Source organism: Corvus kubaryi, unplaced genomic scaffold (genome assembly GCF_017639235.1).
Source record: "Corvus kubaryi isolate FWS band 111438036 unplaced genomic scaffold, C.kubaryi_AGA036_p1.0 37264, whole genome shotgun sequence".
Classification (NCBI taxonomy): domain Eukaryota; kingdom Metazoa; phylum Chordata; class Aves; order Passeriformes; family Corvidae; genus Corvus; species Corvus kubaryi.
The window spans coordinates 1,901,672-1,924,374 of NW_024581079.1; the positions used below are offsets into that span (position 1 = coordinate 1,901,672).

The 22,703-nt window shown below is 45.0% G+C and overlaps 1 protein-coding gene across 2 annotated transcripts in view; it reads left to right on the forward strand.

The window, feature by feature from the left end:
* The window catches only part of PAK2 (p21 (RAC1) activated kinase 2), a 42,473-nt gene that overhangs the window by 460 nt on the left and 19,310 nt on the right, over positions 1–22,703 (forward strand). The window contains exons 2-3 of one of the 2 annotated variants that reach the window (XM_042024663.1): positions 13,372–13,378; positions 20,446–20,673. In XM_042024663.1, coding sequence (XP_041880597.1) covers positions 20,487–20,673 — 187 coding nt within the window. In that variant the 5' untranslated portion in view covers positions 13,372–13,378; positions 20,446–20,486. Of the gene's footprint in view, positions 1–102; positions 113–13,371; positions 13,379–20,445; positions 20,674–22,703 lie in introns of both variants that reach the window. The other variant, XM_042024664.1, reaches the window with a different exon arrangement.

Genomic DNA, 22,703 nt, shown 5'->3' on the forward strand with positions numbered 1-22,703 from the left:
CCCTCCGGCCCGGCCCTGCTGCCCCTGCCCGCCGCGGCCCCGCGCCTCGGCCCCGCTTCCTGCGGGCCCCGGCGGGCTCCGCCTCGGCCCCCGCCTGCGGGAGCGCCGCGCCGGGCGCTGCGTTCCCCGGGCAGCGGGGCCGAGCCCCGGTAAGCGCGGGGGCAGCGCAGGGGCTGCGCGGCTTTTGTAGCCGCCGTCATGGGGAACTGCGGGGAAGCCGCGCACCGGGCCCCGCGGGCTGTCAGAGCCCCGCTGGCCCCGGCGGTTCGCGGGCCCGCTCTTTCCATCCCTCTGAAAAGCTGCTGCTCCCCGGGCCCCGCACCCGCCTGGTTTTACAGCTCCCTGTGTTTCTGCCTCGTTGCTGTGGCTGCTTTTTGTGTTTATCCCGTCAAAGCCAAGCAGGATGGGTTAGAATCGCAGAAATACGGGATGGCTGGTGTTGGAAGGGACCTTAAAGCCCATCCTGTGCCACCGCCTGCTGTGGGCAGGGACACCTTCCCCTAGCCCAGGGTGCTCCAAGCTCCGTCCAGCCTGACCTTGGACACTGCCAGGGATCCAGGGGCAGCCACAGCTTCTCTGGGCAGCCTGTGCCAGGGCCTCAGCACCCTCACAGGGAACAATTTCTTGCTAATATCTGATCTAAATGTACTCTGAGTAGGTTAATGGCAGTGGGGAGTGAGGAGAGTAAAGTTGGATTTAGCCTGGTCCATGTGGCAACTGCCCAAAGGCTGATTTGGGAGCAGAGAGTTCATCAGCTGCTTTCGAGGAGCAAGGCTGGGCTTTGCTGGAGACAAAATAAACCAGTTCACGAGCTGCCCTACGGCCAGGGATGTCTGTATATGTAATATAAACATTGCTTTGGAGGTCCTGCAGAAATAGCAGTGTTCGGTGCAATTCAAACATGGTATATTGTGAAGTTTTTATCATTTCTGTCTTTCTCTGGTTTTGCCTTTTTTTGCTGTTTTTTTAATACCTCAGAAAGCAGGGCCTGCTCTAGAGAGTCTGGGATTTGCTTTGCAGTTGGAGCGCCCTCATAATGTGAGTCCTGGGGTGATATCTCCCTAACAAAACCAGGGATTAGCTACTTTGTGCTTCAGTTTCTTCGTTTTAGAGACAAAAGTAATTAAACTTACAGGGATGTTGTGGAGGCAGGTTAAAGCATATGTTGCCAGGGGACTGGTTTGTCACTACAGACTGAACTAAAATAGGAGGAAAGTAGAAATACAAAAATGCAAAGTCACTGTTTTATGAATTTTTGAGTGGAATCTTTGAGATAGTAGGAGCACTTTAAACAAAATGCTCTGGGTAATGTATTTTAGAGGCAGGAAGCATCTCACTCTAAAGTTCACTGGTTGGGTATTGCAGTTCTGGAGGCCAGAACAGAAATGCTTGAGGGGAGAGTAACTTGGATTTTCTGTGCTAAGTTGCATATGGAATTGGGCTCATCTTTGTACAGATGTGGTTGTTAAAACAAAAATATCAGGCTGTTAACTGTGGAATATTGGCTCTGTCTGTATATTTTGCACTTTTTATCACCGTGCAGCGTATTCAGTGCATCTGAGGCTTGTGCTCTGCTGGGCAGCCGCTTGCCAGAGGGTGATTTAGTGGGATGAAATTTGTGCTGGGATACAGCTTGGACCTTTGGCTGACAGTGGGAATTTATTCCCAGAGGCACCTGCTTGTGCTCCCTCTCCAGGCTGGATGCTGGGGTAGGTGGGTGGATGCTTCGACCACGTAAGGCAGCTCCACTCTTGGGCGTATTTTAAATTAATCACCTTTTAAAATCCCAAGTGTGCTTGTGTTTTGCTCAACATTTTGGTTGTGTTTAAAGGGGGAAATTATTGAAGCAGCTTTGGTTTCAGAATAACTTCAGAATTAAGGGTATTGGTTGATGCTGAACTAAGGGTATTGGTTTTGTTCTTGTGACAAGAAAAGCCGTAGGGACCCCAGTCTAGGTCTGTGTGTTACTAATAAAATACTTCTGCTTCAGAGCCCTCTCACCTGTCTTGGGTTGGTTTTGTTTGGGTTTTTCCCCCTTTCATCTGTTTTCTGCATGAGGAGGTTTCTGGGCTCTGAGGTTTGTGCCAGTATTTTCTTGTTCCTCACAACACACACAGTTACTGACGTGTCTGTGAAGCAGCTCTTTGTTCTGCGAACAACCCCGAGTCACAGAGGCTGCTCCGGATGGCTCGGCCCAGGGACAGCACCAGCAGAGCTCCAAGTCCTGGCTCACACACCGGGACATGGCTTTGGAAGGGAGCTGAGTCTCCAAGGCATCCATGGGGAGATGGAAGCAGAGGCCTGGTGATGGGGAGAGCAAGGGGAAGGAGGGGATGTGAGCAGCCAGACTCCATGGATTACGTTCATCCTGCTTGCTGCTGGCAGCTGGGAAAAGGCCGAAGTAAGGTGGTTGTGGAACTTTCCCTTCTTTTCCTAGAAACGTGATCGAAGCAAAGGCACTCCTTTGGGCTCGGATTGATTCAGCACGGCTGTACCATGCTCCATTTTCAGTTTCCATGCAGGCACCTCCCTCCTAAATCTAAATGAAATGGGACTGTCTGGCCCCGGGCTTGGAGGGCACAGTGTCCTCGCGGAGAGGTTTATGTACCTGTCGTGCCAGGGACTGAACCTTTGCAGGTGCCTTGAATGTTGCCACTGCCGAGGTTGCTACTTGCCCTCCCAGAGATAACCAGTCACTGGGTGCTAGGCTGGCTCCAAGAAAAGATAAAAGTCCAATTAATGCAGAGCTGGATTGGTTCTGCCTCTTGGCAAGGGCAGCTTGACCAGGAAAAAACCATGGAGGAGGCAGCATCTCCTCCCAGCTTTCAGGAGTAGGTGGGGAGGAGAGAAGGAGTCCAGAGCACTCACCTTGGGGCAAAGGACAAGAAAGCCTTGGGCAGGGCACTGGTTCATTTTAGCAAGGAAACACTGCAGTGTTCCCTGCAGGCTTCAGGATTCTTATCGTGCTGTGCTTTCCTGTGTCTTGAGCTTGATAAGACTTTACAAAGCTCTTATTTGCAATTAAATGCAGGTGGTAAGAGGTAGTAGATGTTTTCAGGTGAGAAGAAATGTCCTAGTGACCTACCAGGTAATTTGCAGTGACCTGCAAATGGAGCTCAGCGTTTATGTTCAAGCCTTACTTCAGTCTTCAAGGTTTGTGAGAGCTCAGAGCATGATTTTACCTAAAGCTGTTAAAGTTGTTTCCTTTAAAGGGAAAATACACACTTCAGTGTTTGTATTTTGACTGATGTAGTGGGCAGTGTCTGTCACTGAGAGCTGGAAATGCTGGTTTTGGTCCTAGCTCTCTACCTGACTTGCCAGCATTTTAAGTGGATCATTCTTAATGTTTTCTCAGCTTCTTTCTATTTTCTCAGCTGGAAATGGGGATTAACCAGGCTTTGAAAATGTCTCACCTGGCAGGCGGGGATGTAAGTGTTAAGAGGATGACTTAAAACTGAGTTTCAGTTTTTCTGTTGAGATAAGTTTTGACTAGATACACTGTGAATTCATAGCAGGAATTCCTCATGCTCTCTAAAGGTTACAGTACATTGAAAATGCTCCAAAAATTGGTGAGGCAGCTCTTTCCTTTCAGGCAAAACAAGTGGATTTTGAAATTCTCAGATGGATGTATCTAATTTCTGTTTGTGAATTTGAAAATGCTTTTAAAAAATCTTCGCTTCAGCTGCTAATGATATATTGGTGCTTAAAATTGTTTGAATGAATACACCTTACTAGGGAAAGACAGTACTTTTAACACTCATGGAAATACTGGGGGCTTTGTATAATTGATAGGTCATTGTTTCCCAGAAAATCTGAGCCCAGCAGTGGTGTTGGTGTAGCCCAAAGCTGAGCGATATTTGAGTCTTAGGTCAGGGCTGTTCACTCAGCTAATTGGCAAAAGTTGTTTTATATCTTTCGAGGAGTTATTTCAATAAGACAGGTTTAATTATTTTTAATTCTGTAGTTTGATTTAACGCAGAAGCAGCTGCAGGAAGGAGCCAACATACTGGGGCAGTGGTGAGTGTAATTTAAGTGGTGTTTAGTGTTCAGAGAGGGATTTAACATCGTGTGAATCACAGTGAGGGCAGGTGTAGTAAGGAATGGAAATACATTGAAAAATTTTTCCAGTTCAACTTCTACTTTTTTTTTTCCCCCCCTAAAGTTTTCTGCTTCCTGTTTAGGTGCTGGATGTTTAACTCAGCGTGTACCCACTGTCAGCTTTCCCACAGCTTCTTTAACGAGTAAAATTAGAGTTATCTGATAGCGTGGGGTTTATTTTAGAAATGGGATGTTTTCTACTCTACGTTGCATTAGTTTTTCACTTACAGTCATTTTAGAACTGCTTTAGCTAGCAGAGGTATCTCCTGGGCAAGAGCAAGAAAAAGCTGCTTCTGGAAGATGCTTTTTAAAATCACCTTTGAATATTTAACCCATTTCCTTTTGAAAAGGTCTCCAGTAAAGTGAGAACCTGGAAGAATGACAGTATCTTTCCCCTAAGCCTGTCTACAGCAAAAGGCTGTTTAAAGGGATCTGGGGATTTGGGCTCCAGGCAGGACCTGGCTGGGCAGATTCCTGTGGAAATAGCTCATTGGCAGGGGCTTCAGCTTGTGAATTATCTGCTTCAGGGTGAAAAATAACCAGTTGTTTAGTAAGTTATGGTAATGTTTGAAAGTGAGCAACTTCTCAAATTCAAACCCATTACTTAAAAGGTAAACTTGGTATTTTATCCTTGTGTTAAATAAGCTGAATGCTTGAGATTTTACTGGGACGTTAAATCCACCTGCTGGCAATAATTTCGACAAAACTGTGACCATAAAGTTGTTCCTTGGGGCCACCTGGGCAAGTGGCACCAGGCACAGTCTGGGTTTTGCCTTCCCCCAGCCTCAAACCAGTTGTTCCAGTCATCCCGATGTCCCTCTGTGGGTGTGGGGATCCAAGTCAGGGAACTGACTGCTGGAAAAGGAATCCCTGATGTTAAACTTGGCTTGCGAATGTTGCTGAGTGATCTGACACTAATGGTTTGTAACACTGGGAGTGTGTCTGGCTTTCTCCTCCTCCTGCCTTTTTCACGTGTTTGCTGAGCTTTTGGGAGTGCTGCTTCAGATCAAACACAAACATGAACAAGATCTCATGAAATACTGCCATCGTTTTCTGTGGCGTAGCAAATAGGTTTCTAATGTTGTTAAATGATTTTTTGCTTTGAAACAGCCTTTTCTTTTTCAATGTGTGAAATGCTAGCTGTCACTATTACAGAAATAAATCATGTGAAATCTTTGATTTGTCAGAGCTGGGGCATTATCACCGAGTGTGAAACATTTTCTGCTTCTACCCCTGAGTGGAAAAAGTGAAGGGAAGAGTGAAGTCTGGGATTTTCAAAGCTATTTAGCAACAAGAACAGTTAATTTAATCTGATGCCAGTGTGCTAAGGCTCTTTGATACCAATGTCCAAGCTTAGGAAGTAATTCTTTGTGGTAAAGAGAGCCTTGACTCCTGCAGCCAGGAAATTCAGGCAAGTACCTCCTCCTGATTTTTGGGATGAGGCTATTTCACAGTAACCAAAGTATGTGTTGGCTGAAGACTCATTGCTTTTGTGACGGCTGCTTTTTCTTTTCAGCCCTTCTGGGATTTTATATATTTATATATTTTTTTAGAGGGACTTGGTGTTGAGATTTTTAGATGTAGATTATTTTCCCAGGTAGCTGCTGGAAACGAAAAATAAAAATTCAGGATAGTTTAGTAGAGCTGGTTTGGGTGGTTTCTTTGCAAGCAGGGCTGTGTGTTTTAATGTGTGGTTGTGATGTCTTTTGTTTTCTTATTCATTAATAATTATTGCATTGTAAAATATTTTACTTCTGAAAGCCGTAAGTCTCATTCTCCTTGGCTTGTTGTGCGTGCTGGAAAGTTTTTGCAGCACAAGGAAATGTACTCCTTCTTGGTAAACCTGGATGGAGTTTTGCTGTGGAAGAAGTTAAGAGTCCTGGTAAACCTATACATCCACATCAATCTGACTAGAACTTGGAGTATCTCCTATAATAAAGTTTTACTGTCTTAAAAAAAATAGAAAGAAGGGTTAGGGAATAAACTGAAAGAACAAAGGGTAAGTGAAAATACTGAGATGAAATGGTTTTTAATTTGATTTAATTCGTGGCAGTGATGACTTTGTTACTCCAGCAAAACAAAATTTTTACTAACACCGTCAGGATTTAAATTACTTTTTTTTCATTCCCTCATTGCTGCCTAAGAGGTACTTGTCAGACACACGAGTGGCACTGAGTTTTATCTTGTAACACTTCGGGCAGGGCTCCTTGGAGATCTTTCTTGCTCTGGGATTGAAGATCTTTGGCAGTAAGTCTTTGGTAGCACCTTTTTGCCTGGTTGTACTTGGCTAAGAGTCTGATAGTGGATGCACTTTACTTCCTCAGCACTTCCAAAGCCCATGGACCAAAGCAAGATGCCAGCTTTCTGAATTTAAACACGTCTGAGCTGGAGAGATCTTTGTTTCAAGGGTCTTGGTCAAGATAGGAAATAGATGTGACTTTCATTCCCTACTGCTCTGCTTTGCAAGAGTGACCGTGTTTCCTGTGCTGCTGAAGCAGCTTTTGCTGCCCAACCTTGAAATGTTTTGTCAAATAATTTGTCAATAACCCTCAGTACTTGGATTATTGGACCTTTATTGTCCCTTTCTCTTGGTCATGTTTTTAATTTCCTAAATGAGATGTGGGTGGCCATCAGTGCTTTCTTCTGGTTTCTCGCTCGCTGCCTCTGCACTCACACAAACCTGGTTGTAGAATCCCAGGATGGTTTGGGTTGGAAGGGACCTTAAATCCCATTCAGTGCCACCCCCTGCCATGGGCAGGGACACCTCCCACTAGCCCAGATTGCTCCCAGCCCTGTCCAACCTGCCCTTGGACACTGCCAGGGATCCAGGGGCAGCCACAGCTGGTCGACAGTGGATGATGGGCCATTTCCCAGTGAGCAGAGTGGCACAGACTGGTGGCAAGGGGCTGCTCAGACCGCTATCTGTGGGCTCTACCTTTGCTGCCAAGTTTAATAGAGATCTTTATCTCTGTTTTACTCTATTGAAATGGCTTACTGAAATTTGCTTCCTGTTTTCTTAACAATTGAAAGGACCTGAGAAAATGTTCCTTTAGATGACAAACTCTTGGAAAGCTGGCCACTCCTAAAGGTATGGCCTTCATCTATAGTTACAGTAAAATTTATGAGAGGAGAATAATTGTTTGGTTTTTTTTTTTAATTAAAAAAAGATGTATTTGGATTTTCATAAACACAAAAAGTGTAAGTCCTCCATGCTCATTTGTTGCAGCAGAAATGTTTTATGCCCTTGTTTCTGTGTTCACCCTCATTGGTAGCAGCTACTGGTATTGTGAGTTAAAAAGAGGAAGGTTTGGAAGGCATCAAATTGTTGTGCTGGGTGATGTGAGTTGCCCGATGTGGTGACTGCAGTGTCATTGTGATGGATACTGGCTTAGTGGGAGGACTCTGTTAAGTGGGTTTTTGGAGCTGGGATGTGGCCCAGGATTTGCTTGGGCTGCTGTTTGTGTTCTTCTGGCTGAAGGAATAGATTATGAATGCCTCCCCTCACCCTCCTGTGATGAGGGCTCAGGGAGGCTGGAGGTGAAGGCAATGCTGAGATTTGTCTTCAGTTCTTGTGCTGATGGCACAGCATGAGCCACGTCTGATGTTTTCCCGTAATTATCACCATGCATCCCTTGCAGTGGAATTAGACCCCTCAGATAAGTGCTGTCTTTCTTGTTTCTGTTAAAATAAATAGCTTTAATTCGGAATTGGGGTGGTGTGTGTGCGTGAGGATGTCATGGACAGACACCTCCATGTCATGGTTGAGTTTGTGTTTTGTGCATGTCAGACCTTGGTCTTGGAGGTCTGTTTTATGTGAGTTCAGTCTCACCCTCACAAACATCTTCATTGGCTTTGTAATTGCACAGCTACAGTTACTGGGGCAAGACAGTAAGGTAGAACCAGGTCTGACAACTGCATCCTTTTGGTGTGTAAATGCCTGAGCCTCCTGAAAATGCATTTTCTGGAGTTTTACTCTTGCTCTGTCATATTTCACTGAAGTCTTCTAATTCTGCCTATAGGAATGCCATTCATGGTTTAATGAGCAGGCACAGTCACCTGTGCTTATGTGGTAAACTCAGAATTTGTACAATGTAAGTAGGTTTTTTCAAGCCCTTTGCAGCTTTCTAAGTGCAATATTATGTTTTGTCAACTCTTTCAATATTATTTTAACTTGACAGCTTCCTTTGGAAGCTCTTCAGACTCCCAGGGTGCTGGTTATCCTGCCTGGTTGTAGTTTTCACAGGCCTTTTGTCTATTCAGTTGGTAACTGTGTTCTTCATTTTGTATTTTTATTTTTTTAAGAAGTATTTCATTCTTTAGCTGTAAAATCAATTTTTGTGGCTGTGGTGCTGCAGCATCCTATATAAACAGCCATGGATAGTAACTCCCTCAAAGTGTACTAATATTGGTGGGATGTATTAAATCACTCTGAAAATTCACTTTGTTCAACCACTCACAATTGGCATTTAAACCATTGTACATTTATTTAAATATCTATGTTTAGGGTATTTTGATCATTTGATTTGCTGGTTGTAAGCGGCGTATGGAGTGGTCATATTAAAATGTTGGGGTTTTTCATATTTTTTCCCTACTTCCTGGCTCCTGTACTTGTCCTGTAGGCTTGGCAAAAATTAATTTACACATCATCACAAGAATTATTTCTATATTTTGAATTATGATACAGTTTCATGCTTTTTTGGCTGTTTAGTATATTTTGATTTGCAGCTTGTGCACCAGTTCTAGTTGGTTTGGATTAGTTTTCTTTGGCATTTTAGATGAAAATCTACTTATGGGTGAGAAGAGTGAGAAAGGTAGTTTTAGTAGGAATGACCTAAAAAAGTAAAATTAGGAAGCTAGTTTAAAAACTCAATCTGGCAGCCAGCATTTTAAGTGGAAATTGTTATTTCCAGTGTCCAAATGAGTGCTCTCACTCCCTGAAAGGCATACAAGAACATTAGCCCAAATTTCAGGGAGTTTGCTGCATTAAGCTGTAAGTGAATGTGCTGCTTGTATGTGTACAAATAATTTTAAAGTAGAAAATCTGTAACAGCACAGAAGGAAAACTCAGACAATGTCACAACAGGAGTACTGGAGTGTGAACTGTGGCGAGTGATTGCCAGAGCACCTCTGCCTTGCTCATCTTTCCCCTTTTTGAAGGAAAACATTATTACAGTGTTTTGTTTTTCTGTTGAGGAATCCAGGTCTAATGTTCAGAGCTGTATCTGAGTATTCAGGATAATTTGAGTTTGTGGCAGCTGGGCTTTGTACTTTTTGTACTGTTTATTTTGTCCTGAAATAATGGGGAAGGGGTTGCCTGGGGTGCTGCAGAATTGGTTGTATACCTCATCTAGGTACTTCACCTTTCCTAATAGACCTAAATATGCCAGGAAAAAATAAAATGAGGGCTTGTGTCCTTGTATAAAATCTGTAAAACTTCAAACCTCATCAGTGAAGTTCTCTCTGAATGTGACAGTCCTGAAACACTCGTGCAGATGCTGTGGCAGAAGTGTGAGCGAGGTTCCGCAGCTGAGCTCTGCGAGTATTTTATTAAGCTCTGATTTCATCTGAGCAGCTGTTGGCAGGGAAGTATTGGGGTGACCCTTCCTGAGCTTGTTGCTTTCTCATTTAATTAAAAGATTCCACTGGGAATAATGCATCCCCCTCTGGAGTCTTCAGCAGAAGAAACATGGACCTGTTAAAGTAAGTCCAGAGAAAGCTGCAGAGATGCTCTGAGAGCTGGAGCTTCTCTACTCTGGACACAGGCTGGGAGAGCTGGGGGTCTCCAGCCTGGAGAAGAGAAGGCTCCACGGAAGACCTTCCAGTGTCTAAAGGGGGATTATAAAAAAGAGGGAGAGACTTTTTACACAGGCAGATTGCAATAATACAGCGGGGAATGGTTTTACAATAAAAGGGGAGAGATTTAGATGGGATATTGGGAAGAAATTCTTGCCTGGGAGGGTGGGGAGGCCCTGGCACGGGTTGCTCAGAGAAGCTGTGGCTGCCCCATCCCTGGATGGGGCAGGAGCAACCAGGTTGGATGGGGCTTGGAGCAACCTGGGCTAGTGGAAGGTGTCCCTGCCCATGGCAGGGGGTGGAATGAGATGAGCTTTAAGGTCCCTTCCACAAACAGCTTTCCCAGCTATCAGCAGTGAACTTCATGGTGCAGAAGTGGGATGCTGCAGGGAACCCTATTCCTGCAGAAGTTTCTATGTTTGGAGAAGTCAGTGTAGTCTGTTGTGGCACAAATGGAATAGAACTCTCCCAGTAGAAATTGTCTTTAGTTTCTGTGTAGTGCTGCTGGAATACGCTTGGGAAATGAGCTGTGTCCACTGAAGCCATCTCTGGGGGGGAGGATTTGTTTTTGCTGTGCTCACATGCTTTTGGTATTCACAGCTCCTGCATTTGATTTCTTGGAGCCTTTGCTCTCTCTGGCCAAATTTGTGTCCGGTGTGGGTATGAGAAAGGAAGCATCTTGAGCTTGGGTTATGCAGGGGTTTCAACAAACTGGTGAACCTTTACCAGGGGCTGTGACTGTCTGGTTGGCAGCTGTACTGGTGTCCCCTGGGATTTCTCCCTGTGGCATTTTGTGGCAGGTTGACACTCCTGTAAGAAGAATCAAGGGTTTGGCCCCAGGGCTGCTCAGCCAAGCTGAAGTTCCCACCATCCACTGTGGTAACAGTGGTTGGAGCAAGCCTTGGGCAGCCACTAGAGAGATACAAAGAGCTCTATTCTGAGTGTCCATGAAAAAGAGAGCTCTTCTGGAGGGAGACGTTTCATCTTTCCCCTTTGTCTTTTCCCTTGTTATTCCTTTTTCCCTTAGCTGACATCTGGCAGCTCTACCAGAATGATGAGGGAGTGCCAAGATCCCTTAACCTTGGATTCTTTCTGGTTTTGCCACCTTCACATACACTTTGTATTACCTCTTCTCTTTCCAGTTACCTCTAATCTGGAAGGGGAAGCCATGGCCTTGTCTTACCATCGCCCAGTAATATTTCTGGAGTTAAAAAAAAAAGGTTACAAAAGCATTTTCATTCTGTGTTGGGGTTACTGGTGACCCTTCTGCACTTTGCCAGCAGCCTGAGGCTTTTAGAGCTCTCTTGGCGTGGTGAATCTCCAGGTTAAAGAGCTGGGAACGCTGTTATTAACACAGAAATGCACCAAGCTCTACAGGTGCCTCGTGCAGGGCAGCCTTTAGTCAAATAACTTTTGCTCTGGAATTCGTGGTCCCTCCCTGCCTGTAAATGTCAGCTTTAATTAAGAGAGAATCTCAACAATGAGATGTAGACCTTTTTCTTTCTTTTTTTTTTTTTTTTTAATTTTCTTGTAAACTTTCCCTACTTGCCCTTTTCCCTATTCTCCTTTGATGTTTAGAAAACCTCAGCTATAAAAATAAAGGCAGAAAAGTGTCTGCTAGGTGGTGAAATATGAGTAAGCACAAACACCTCGACTCACGGATTTGCATGTGCTGTGCCCGCCGCCGGCTGCCTTGTCTGCCTTTAGTTGACTCAGGATTTTCAGGAGGCAGAACAAGGATAATTTCCTTGTTCAGTGCTGAACAGGCTGGTTCAAACACCCTGGAGCACGTATTATCATTATGCATCTTTGCACAGTGGTTCCTTGAAGGAAAACTCTGGCTGCGGGCTGGATAAAGCGGAGCGTGGCCTAAATTTGGTGGGTAGGCAGCAACTCCCCAGCCCCGTGGCAGAGGGTGGGAATGGATCCTTTGGATCCCTTTGGATTTCATTCCTCCTCCACCACGCTCCTCTGTGTTCCTGCAAGGGCTGCCTCAGAGAAAGGTGAGAATGGGCATCTGTGTCCATTAGCTCATCCCTCTGCCTTGTTTCCATGTGCTGCTGTCATCAGCGGCCTTCCAAAGTGAGTTTTTCCTGCCAAACTTAAGGGAAATGGGAAATCAAGGCAGTTGGGAAGTCACTTCTGAGGCCCATCCGGTACGGTCATCTGTGGTGTTTGAGGTGTTTCAGAGGTGATAAAGCAGAGAAGAGGTTCCTGGTTTGCTGGTGGCAAAATGCCACCACAGTTCAGCAGAACCACATTTATTTCACGAAGCAGAAGTGACGACTCGGGTGGGCGTTGAGTGCTCTGCAGGGTTCAAGGGACAAAGCGCAGATGAATCGCAACTTACAGGTGGCCCCAGTATTCAGTGAGCTAAATATTGTTAATTTGCTTAAATTTTCTATTACTAATGGGCTTTTACCAGGATTCTTGCACATCTTGGCAGTAGTCTGGGCCTACTCAGATTTTCCCCGTTAATTTTTTTCAGTCACGATCTTCCTCAAAAGACTGCGATCCCTTTTGATTTCAAAAATGACATTTTTGCAGCCCAGTTGCTCATTTTCAGTGCAAGACTTTGCACATCTGCTCAGTGCCTTACACAGCCAATAATTGCTCCAGGTTGTAATGGACTTTGGCAACAGGTTTGAAGAATATTTTCCTTTAGGGACCCTTAGGAACCCTTTCAAATACCCCTCAATAGGATATTTGTCTTGTGTAACTCAGTTCATGGTAAGCACATCTATTACAGTTTTGGCTATTCCTTCTTCTGTGCTAAAGATAATTTCCTCTCTGCTTTTTTTATTCCTTCCACTCAACTGTGATTTTTATCTTCTTTTTTCCCCCAAATCTCTTTATCACTTGGCAATTAAACAGTTATTTGTGCTGTGTTTCCCTTCTATTTGTGTGACTCAGCAAAAATTGTAAGGAAATCAAGGGATTGGAAAAAGACAAATTGGAAAGAATTTAACTGGGTATGTTCTATGTGTCATCCAGTCTCATTTTGCCAAATCAGGCTGAGGTTCTCCTTCCTCCTTGTTAAGAGTGGGAATGTTATGTTTTCCCTCTGTCACCTGTAGCAGTAAAGGGAAGATGGTAAGGGGGGACCTGACCTGCTTGTAGAGGTTGCTTTAGTTGCTGTGTCCCTTTGTAAATCTTAATGACAAATTGGTTGGGCTCAGATCTTTTTTATTTCTGGGTTTCTTTTTCAGCTGTTCTCTCAACTGCATCATTTGTAGGGCGAGTCTCTTGCCTGTTTGTGATTGTAAATTAGGGAATCTGAGCTTGTTCGGAATATTCTAGGTTAGATAGGTTCCTCTGCTAAACAAAGAAAAGCTAAATAAAAATAACTTGGTTTTCGCCGGTGTGTGGTTTGGCATTGACCAAATCCTCTTTTCTGAGACCCCCTAAAGCTGGATGGAGAGGTTCAAGCACGTCCTGTGGAGGTTGGTACCTGCCTTTCCAGAGGTGGGATGGCTCCGAGCGCCGCGTGTTGCGTTGGAGCATCCGCAGGCGTTTCCAATAACCGTAGGTGGAACAGATTATCCCGCTGGCTCTTCCTGGCCACTATCACAGTTACTCTTGTCCATGCTTTTGCACGAGTCCTCTCTTGGCAAGCAGAAGATCTGGGACTACATTTGCCAAGTCTGCAAGAAAGCAATTCTTTGTCTGCCGCTGCTGGGTTTTTTTGCACAGTTTTCTCAGTTGAAATGATGAGATAAGTATTTTCGGTCTCGGAAGGTAGTCTCATTCTGTTCCAAAAACCTCCTTTTTGGATCTGATTAAATAAATCTCGTGGATCCAAATGCTTCAAGTTGGAAAGCTAGGCATCCCAAAAGACCTGTTTTGTTTTTCATGGAGAAGACAGTCTGAGATGTGCTGGTTTTGTGAATTTTTCTGCAGCAGTGAAATAATTTGAAGCTGTTGAGCTGCTGAACTAAGAGGCTGTTAGTGATGGGGCAGGAAGCTGTGGCTAGGTAGCACCATCTGAATAAAAACTTGTCAGAAAGCTGCTTTCTGCTAATCCCTGGGAGGAAGTGAGCTATAATCAGCACTAAGTGAGCTAATCACAGGAAATCTATTGCTCAACAGGAGCCTTTGAAAAAAAAAGGAGGGGGCAGGGAGAAAAGAAGAATACCCATGGAGACTTTTCATTCTGCTTTTGGGCTCCAAAATCTGTTCAATCTAAGAAAATGGAATATCTGATGAAGTGAGCAGCCCTCCAATCTCCACTTAAAAACTGCACCTCTTTCCCAGAACTATGAAGCCTCAAGTCTCATCTCTTCCAGTATGGTGATTTTCAGGTCTTAAGAGGCGGCGGTGTGGGGAGGCTGTGTATAAACAAGCTGCCAAACCCACTGCAGGCCTGGGGGCAATGGGAATGAGTCTCCAGGCATTTTCAGCAAGGATTTTTAGAATATGAAGCAAGAGTGGGACATGACTATCTTAAATCTGCCTTGTCACACCAGTCTTTTCTTGCAGCATCACACACTAGCTTTTGTATTGTTCTTACTGGCTCTGTGCTCTTTTTCACGTGACATCTTCTGCCTTGGAGATTTGGTTCCTAGACATCTCCTTCGCTCTTTTCCTCTGCTCTGGCTGTCCCGGATGCAGTGACAAGTGCTGCCAGTGGCCCCATAAGGCTCCCCGGGAAGTGGTGAAGCTGCTGCCTGGAGATGCTGCGGTGGTAACTCACTTCTCAGCCCTGGTGTCCTCTGCAGGGACTGCACCCACCAGCAGCCCTTCCTGCGGTTTTGGCCTGTTTGCTTTTCTTCAGTTCCTTCTGTCAGACCACAGACAGTTTTGCTGTGTTGCCTTCAAGCTGTGTCCATGGCCCAAATGTTTTGTAGTTCAGGTGTTGTCCCAAAAAGTACCCTGCAGCTGTAGTGGCACATCAGAAGCAAAGTGTTTGTATTTCTTAATGCCTTGCTGCTAGCCTCAAATTTGTTACTCCTCCTTTTTGGTCAGCCCTGCCAAATGGACTTAAATGTGACGTTTGTGCTGCTCCTTCTGTGTTGTGCTGCTGATAGTAAGTGAGCTGAGTAATTTTTACCTGCAGTGAAGAGCTGAGTTCAGTTGGCAGCTCTCTGAGGCTCCTGTCACAGATTTATTTGATGTACTTCACTGATTCAGTTCTGGCTCCTCAGAGATCAGTGGCGGTGTAAAGCACAGCACTGTGTGCCAGGAGCAGGAATTTAGGGACATGTTATCAAGCTGCTCTGAGCTGGATGTGTTTTGTTTTGGTTTCTTTTTCCAAGCAGTATTCCAATGGAGCTTTGAATCATATCCCAGGCAGTGAAGTACAGGTGCAGCCTAGACTGCTCAAATACATTAATTTGAACATCTTAAGAAGACAAATTCAGGTCACTGTGATGTGAGAACTTTCTACACCAGCTGTTTGGTTTGACACACGGTACCGTCTTCCTACCCCTGCTCAGGGCTTTATGAGGCTCATGTGTGTGCACTGTAATCGGGATTTAAAACTGAATCTGCTCAAATACAAGTGCTCCAGAGAAAATGTGAGCGTGCACTATAGCAGATAGCAGAATGATTGACTTCTATTTTATTTCCTTTCATCCTTTTATTCCTTTTTTTTCCTTTTATTTCCTTTCCTTGTCTGGAAACAAGTTTGAGAGGAGAAATGTTTGTCCTTTTCTAGAAGTCAGAGGAGCTGAAGAGCAATGCAGAGCTTCAGCTGGGCTGGGAATGCGTGTCAGGCTCCATCCCTGTCACGAGGGAGCCGGGGCCGGCACAAGAGCCGTGCTTAGGAAGTCCTTCAGGAAGCAGCCCAGCTTTATCCTCACACAAGGGGAACTGGGGGGGACAAACAACAAAACAGGGCAAGTCAAAGCCAAAGCATTCAGACTAACGTGCTGCAGCAGTGTGTGTTTGTCAGCTTTCTGAAAGCACTGCCCAGGCCTCGCTTCAGCTTTTACTCGTTGTTGGGGTTACGTTTCTCTGGGTGTTTTCCCACCAGTGGCAGTGACAGGAACGGCTGTGCCTCTCTTGTGACCTGGCTATGACCATGGGTTCTTGGGCCCTTTCCATCCCCAAAAGAGGAGCTAGAGAGCAGCAGGATGTAGATTGTAAAAATGAAACTCGGCACATGTGAACGTGGTGGGCAGGTCTGTTCAGGGGCTGGGAGGGACAGGAGGTGGGTTAAGCTACCCAAGGAGATCCCTGTGCGTGGCTTGCCTCAGCCTCTGTGGGCAAAGGTGGAAAGGTTAATGGTGCGGAGTTAATGATCTGAGAGATCATTTCCAAGCTAAATGATTTGATGGGAGAGAGGAGTTGCAGTTGGGAGCAACCTGTTTCCAGGTCTCCCAGCGTTGGTGGTGAGGGATTTAGGACACCCAGGCCCTGCTGGACACTTGCTTCTGCCTCTGCAGAAGAGTACGTTTGTTCTTTGGCTGTTTAGGATGGACAGAGCACTTCATTTTCACTGCCCTAGTGCAGGGCAAGAAGTATTTATCAAAAGGAAGGGACAGCAGCTGGGAAGAGTGTCATGTACTGGGGATGAGGACTGAGAATCAGAGCTCTGTGGTCACAGCACTGGCAGCTGTGAATGTGTTTTGTGGGTTAAACAGCAGAACTTTCAGCTCTTCTTGTGTCTGTTTTGTTGGGAGTGTGATGGGCCGCAGTTGTGTCCTGTGGTGGGACTGAACCTATCTGAAGGCTGTAGTTAAGTATTACTTGTAGCTTCTCAGCTCATCTCTGTGGTTCAGTCCACTGCTTTCTAATTCTTGTATTAAGTGTAGTGTGAGTAGTGATTGTGGGGGAGCTGCTGATGTGCTGAATACGTTATTATTACTGGTATTTCCTTCACTGGCAAAGATCAAAGTGAATCCCTCTTCCGTGTATTACCTTTAGCATGCTTTTGTGAGGCTGCTCAAACTCAGGCGAACTATTTTAGTAAATGTCTTTCAGCCAGGCTAAAAAACCCTACCATTACTTGTGTTGTCTGATTGTGCCAGAGAAATACGAACCTGACATCCCCTTTGCTGGGTTACAGACTCCCGGCAGGCACTGAAAAAAAATTCCCCATGTCTTTGCAATTCCCTGCACAAGGAATGAATCAGCAGGGCAGGCACGTGGGTGATGGTGCAGGAGTGATTCCATCTGGCTGCTGTGATCTGAACACGCTCCTTCTCCTCTTTGGGGGCTGAGAGAGCAGAAGCAGAGCTTCGGGGTGTATTTGCACTCTTCTTTCTAAACTTTTTTTTTCCTTTTTTAAAATCCCTGCTCCATTTATTGCCCATAATACCAAACCTCCGTAGCCATTTCCAAATACTTCCTGACGCCGCCGTGGAAACTTTCCTTGCATGATGAAGGCAGGATAAGGATAAAGGAGAGGGGAACTGCTCTGTTCTTTGGCTGAGTGCAGAAGAGAGAGAGCTATTTGGATTTGAACCTGGACAAAATGATTGATTTTTCATTTCCGATGACGACTGAAGGATCGGAACTGTGCTTCGTGACATGCTTGGTGTGAGTGGAGCTGTTGTCATTTATTTAAATGATGAATTCAAAGCTGCCGTGCTTTGAAATGGGCTTTTGTGCAAACTAGGTTTGAATTCAGCACTTTATTTTAGCAATGATCTTTGAAACAGCCACTCAGAAATTCTGCCATGTGTTGTTAAATAAATCACAGTTTAAATTTTTCCTTAAAGCTGAGGTTTTCCTAGACCACAAATGCAATGAGCTGGAAGGATTTTGGTGCTGGAGCCAGTCCCCAAGGTGGGAAGCTGATGCCTGAGCTCTTTCTGTCTCTCCAGTTTGCTCCACCAGCCCCACAGGTTGTTTTCCTGCTGTGGAGCTCCTGGGCTGTACTTTGAGCGAGGTCAAGGATCTCTGAACACTTTGAACAGTCAGCAGCTGATCAGAGCTGCAGCTCTGAGGGTTCTGCTCAGATGCTGCTACACCAGCATCTCTTGTCCACCAGTTCCTTGAAGTGCCTGGTTTTCTTTTGAAATAGATTTGGATTTCCGTATCCTTCCTTCCAACTTATTACTTCACAGTCTCTTCTCTGGAGCACATGAGATACTAAGGACTAATTTGTTTTGGATCAAGGCTGAGTATGTAATGAGCTGCTTGTGTCACTGAAAATGAAGGATTTTTACTAGAGTGAGAATTTTATTTTAAAATTACATCAGCAGAAGTGCAGTTGGTTGGGTTTTTTTGGTGTGGGGGGTTGGTTTTTTTTTTAATTTGTAGCCTGAATACCACATGACAGTGTTGTTAATTTAGTGACTGGCCTCTCTAAGGGAGTGTGTGGGGAATTACTGTGGGTTTGGAGGGCCAAGTCTGTTCTTGTCCAGTTTCAGGTGCAGGTGAGTTGTTTATCCTTACATCCTGCTCTTGCTCTTATCAGACAGCACAGAAAAACTGCACAGATGGAGGAAGTAATAGGGTTTGCTTTAGAAAAGTACAAAAGGCTACTCATGGGGTTGCTTTCTTTGCACAGTGTATCATTTTGGCTTTCAAGTTGACGTGATGCACTTATTTACCTGCTATGGTTTATTTAGCTGTCTGGTTGCATTTGTTGCAAAGAAGGAATGTGTTTGTTTAACCTGTCTGTCCCTATTTGGATACCTAAGGACCCTATATCCACACCTTTTCTGAGGTTTGATGAACAGAAGGGACACAGATTATGGTCCCCTGTACTACCACCACTCCAAACCCAACTTCAATATTTATCTGTATACATGAATATACCTGTATAGGAATATATACATATATATATCAGTTTGATTTGGTGAATCTCTTGTATCTATATGTTTATAAGGCAAATACCTTATTTGATTTATACATCTCAAATGGGTGGCATGTACTTGTTGCAACGTCTGGTATGGGAAGCATTTGGAGTTAAAATCCCTGTGGGTTGGCTGCTCAGGTCTGCTGTTGGGTTGCAGGATACTTAACTTTTGTCCCCCATATTACGATGCAGGTATTGGAAAACAAGGCAATCTTGCAGATGCCTTGCAACATCTGAAAGAGCAATCAGTAAGTGGATTTGGAAGAGTGTTGGGAATCGCTGCCTGATTCACAGCTGCATCCCTGCAGCCATGTTCAGGTGGCAGGTCTGTTTATAATTCTGTCAGCAGAGAAGGGCTCCAAGGCAGGGCCATGTAGGTGGGTGCTGCACAGCTTGGAGTGCTCTTCCTCCTGGCCTCCAGGTCATGGAGCAACCAGCACATGTCCAGTTTCTACTGCACTGCCAGAACGTTGTGCCATTGATGGTGTTTTACAGAAATTATGTTCTTTCATGGGCATTTATGGGGATAATTAATGTTAATCTCCCTTGAACTCCACAACATAAACCAGAGTGCTGCTCCAGTCCAGGCTGCTGGCCTGACTCACATCCCTCTGGTGGGGTTTGGCAGCATTCACCCACTCTGTGAAATGCCAGGGAACGACAGCCCACGTTGTTTTAGTTCTGCTGCTGGGCAGGATGCAGGTGTTGTGTTGCTGGGAGCACAATAATTGAGAGGGGATTGCACTCCTTGTCGTGGCTCTTGTGAATGACACTGATAAGGTGAGACATGCCTTGAGATGTGATGGGAAGCTGGTGGGTGCCAGGAAGCCATTCATTTCCCAAACTGTTGTGAGAGGAGGAGGAGGTCAACACAGATGTGTTGGCTCCTGTTCCAAGGAGGTAGCTTGTCATTTGAGTGAACGGAGGAATCGAGGGTACATTTGTTACTGTTACCTGTCATTGAGAGGTAATTTCTGTACATCTTTCTTTGTACTCTTTACTTGTAGCAGGGAGGCTGCCTATTTCCTGGTGATCAGAGGAAAATCTCCAAAATACTACGAGGAGGGAGGAAATGCTAGCAGAGATCTTTTTGAATGGGGAATGTGTCACGTAGATGTTTTATTGTGCTGTGGTTGTAGCTGTAGCAGCTGTTTGTCCTTGTTTTCGATCATGGTTTTATTGAGGATTCAAAGAGGATTGTGGTGATACTATATGTTATTTTCTGCAAGTGGAGAAAGTTTGGCACCAAGTGGGGAAGCAAGGCAAGCCTCATTCAGAAGTGGAGAGCATCCTGTGGATCTCAGTGCTGTGCTCTCGAATGCTGTGTGATTTGGGTAGAGATGCTCTGAGTGCTACTTAATGTGGATGGTGTGCTGAGTTATGGCTTGCAAACATAAGCTGTTCCTTTGCCCCCAAGATCTTCTCTGATAAATGACAAGAAGGAAAGCATCTTAGGCTTTTAAAGCGGTTTGGCACTAGAGCATGAAGCTTTTTGGACTAGAACTACCCCTAAAGGATGTTGTACTTAGGCCCTTTGTGGGAACAGAGAACCAGATCTGGGAATTGTTCATTTGGTCTGGATTACTTTTATCACTGGAAATGTTTGTCGCTCCATCCCACAAATGCTGCTGCTGCTGGCACAAATGAATGGGTGGCCCAGAAGTGGGAACGAGGAAGGGATTTGCTTCCTTTGGTGGAGGCGTCAGTGTCTGCGTTCCTCGGAGTTGAATTCACGCCTCCTTCCCCTCTGCCAGCAGAAGGAATGGTACATTCATGTATTCCATGCTCTTTTCCTGTGTTCAAATCCCATTTCTCTTCCAGGGCTTCCCCCTAGCTATTGAGAACCATGTCTGACAACGGAGAACTGGAAGACAAGCCCCCTGCCCCTCCTGTCCGGATGAGCAGTGCTATCTTCAGTGCAGGGGGCAAAGATCAGTTGGCAACCAACCACAGCTATAAACCCCTGCCCTCTGTCCCAGAAGAGAGGAAACCCAGGCATAAAATCATCTCCATATTCTATAGCAATGAAAAAGGTAAGATGCCTCCTTTTTTCCACTTGCATTCCTTTACTCTCCTTTTGGTAGTGCTTTAGATGTCAGAGTCCAGCCTGTCCAAGTGTAGGGGATTGGAAAACCACCCCTTATTTGCTGCCCAGTTTGAACTAATGCATTTCCAAACAACCCCAATCAATGTCTGGCATTCCTGGGGATCATGTTACTTAAATGCAGATTTCCAGTTTAAACTGGGCACCCAGCTGGTTTGGAGGTTACTTCATGTTGATGATCATTTATATGGCACCTTGAGGAGAAAAAAAAGTCAGTAGAGAAATAGTGGTGAAGGTGCAGTTGCGTGAGGGAAAACTCAGAGAAGTTTCATCTTTTTGTCTGTGAAACTGCACTGTTAGGATTGATTACTAGTGGAGATAAACCTGGGTTGCTGTAAAAAAGATTATTTCTGAGAAAAAAAATGCTATAATGAATACTCGACTGTATTTGTGTGTTGTTTGTCCTCTTTTCTGTATGGGGAATGCATGTACAGCAGTGGAGCCCTTCATCCTGGCCCTCCAGAATGTGTGTCCATGTACAACAAAATAATGCATAGATAGAAATACCTTCTAACATCTAAGGTGGTAAAACTGCACAGGGACTTAAGCCTGACCTGAATCTGCTAAGCATTTTATTAATCTACTAGTTAACATTGCTTTTAATATGCACCTTGGAGAAGACCCTGCTGCTCTTGATGCCTTCCTAGTTGTGCTCTTGGCTCCCTGTGCCTTGCTGCTGGTGTGCTGGGCAGGACTGGTTCAGTCATGCCGACACAAGTTTGGTTGTTAGAAGAAATTTTGCTCCTCTGGTTGATTATTCTGTTGGCTGAGTGTTTTTCCCAGGGCTGGTTTTCGCTCTCACTCAGCTGTGTGAGCAGCTCTGCAGCCATGCCTCTCCCTGGAGATCAAATCCAGAGAGACAGGCTTCCTTCTGTTCCTGAGATCTGGCTTTCTGCTCTCAACAGTAGGTGTGTTTCTCTTTTTGGAGGATGGAAGAATTTGGCCAGTATAGCTTTTGGAGGCAGAATAGTTATTTCACAAGGTCATTTACTGTGAAATGGCCTGTCTGTGGCTGGGCTATGGCAGTAGCTGTGGTGGTCTTTCTACTGACATGGCTGAGCCCTAAAGACCAGAGTCTGTAAGGAGAACATAAGAAGCTACTACAGGTTGGTGGCAGCACCCTGAGAGAGACTCCAGCCCTCTGAGGGTGCTGAAGGTGGCAGGTCTGGGTGCTGTCAGCTCAGTGTAGTGCTGTGTGACCGGAGGAAGTTCTACCTTAGCCCTTCAATCCTGCAGAAACGGTGTTTTACCATTTTGTTGTTGATCGCACAAGGAAATACCCAGAATTTGTCTTGGTGAGTTCTGCAAGGAAATCTCATGGAAGGATCAAATCTGTCCATCTTCAGGCAAGGAGAGCAGTTTAGGAGCTGGGATGGCAGTTGTCTTTATGCTGTTTCACTGGTGGTTCATCAGAGCATTTGAGCCCCTTTACAGACAGGGATATAATGAAATAGAACATAAACCCCACGTGAAGGAAGGTTTTCCTTGCTCTGAATTAGTAACAAATGGATTATGAATGCAAGTGGGTGCAAGTACAGCTGGTGAGCATTGTGACATTCCATGACACCTTTTTTTCTCCGTGGACATTTTCTCTTTTCGTTTTGATGGTGGGTTTGTTTGTTGCTGGAATGGGGAGGTGGTTGAAGAATTATCTGAAGTTGCATTGGCTCATTTGAAGTTTCTTTGGAGTCCTTTGATGCTTATTCAGACCACTCTAGATATTGACATGTACCTAATTTAGGGAAATTAATCTGCCTATTTGTTTAGCATCTACCTTCTGGTACTTAGTGTTGCGAACTAAAAATAGAAGAAAGAATTTCTGCTGAGAAAAGTAGGTTTTAGAGGAAATGGGTGTCAGTTTGTGTTTTCTAGATGTTAAAAAGTAATTCGAGTAATGTCCTCCTGAAAAAAAGCAGGCTTTCCTGCATGGCAAGGTATTAGGAAAAATGGAAATTGAAT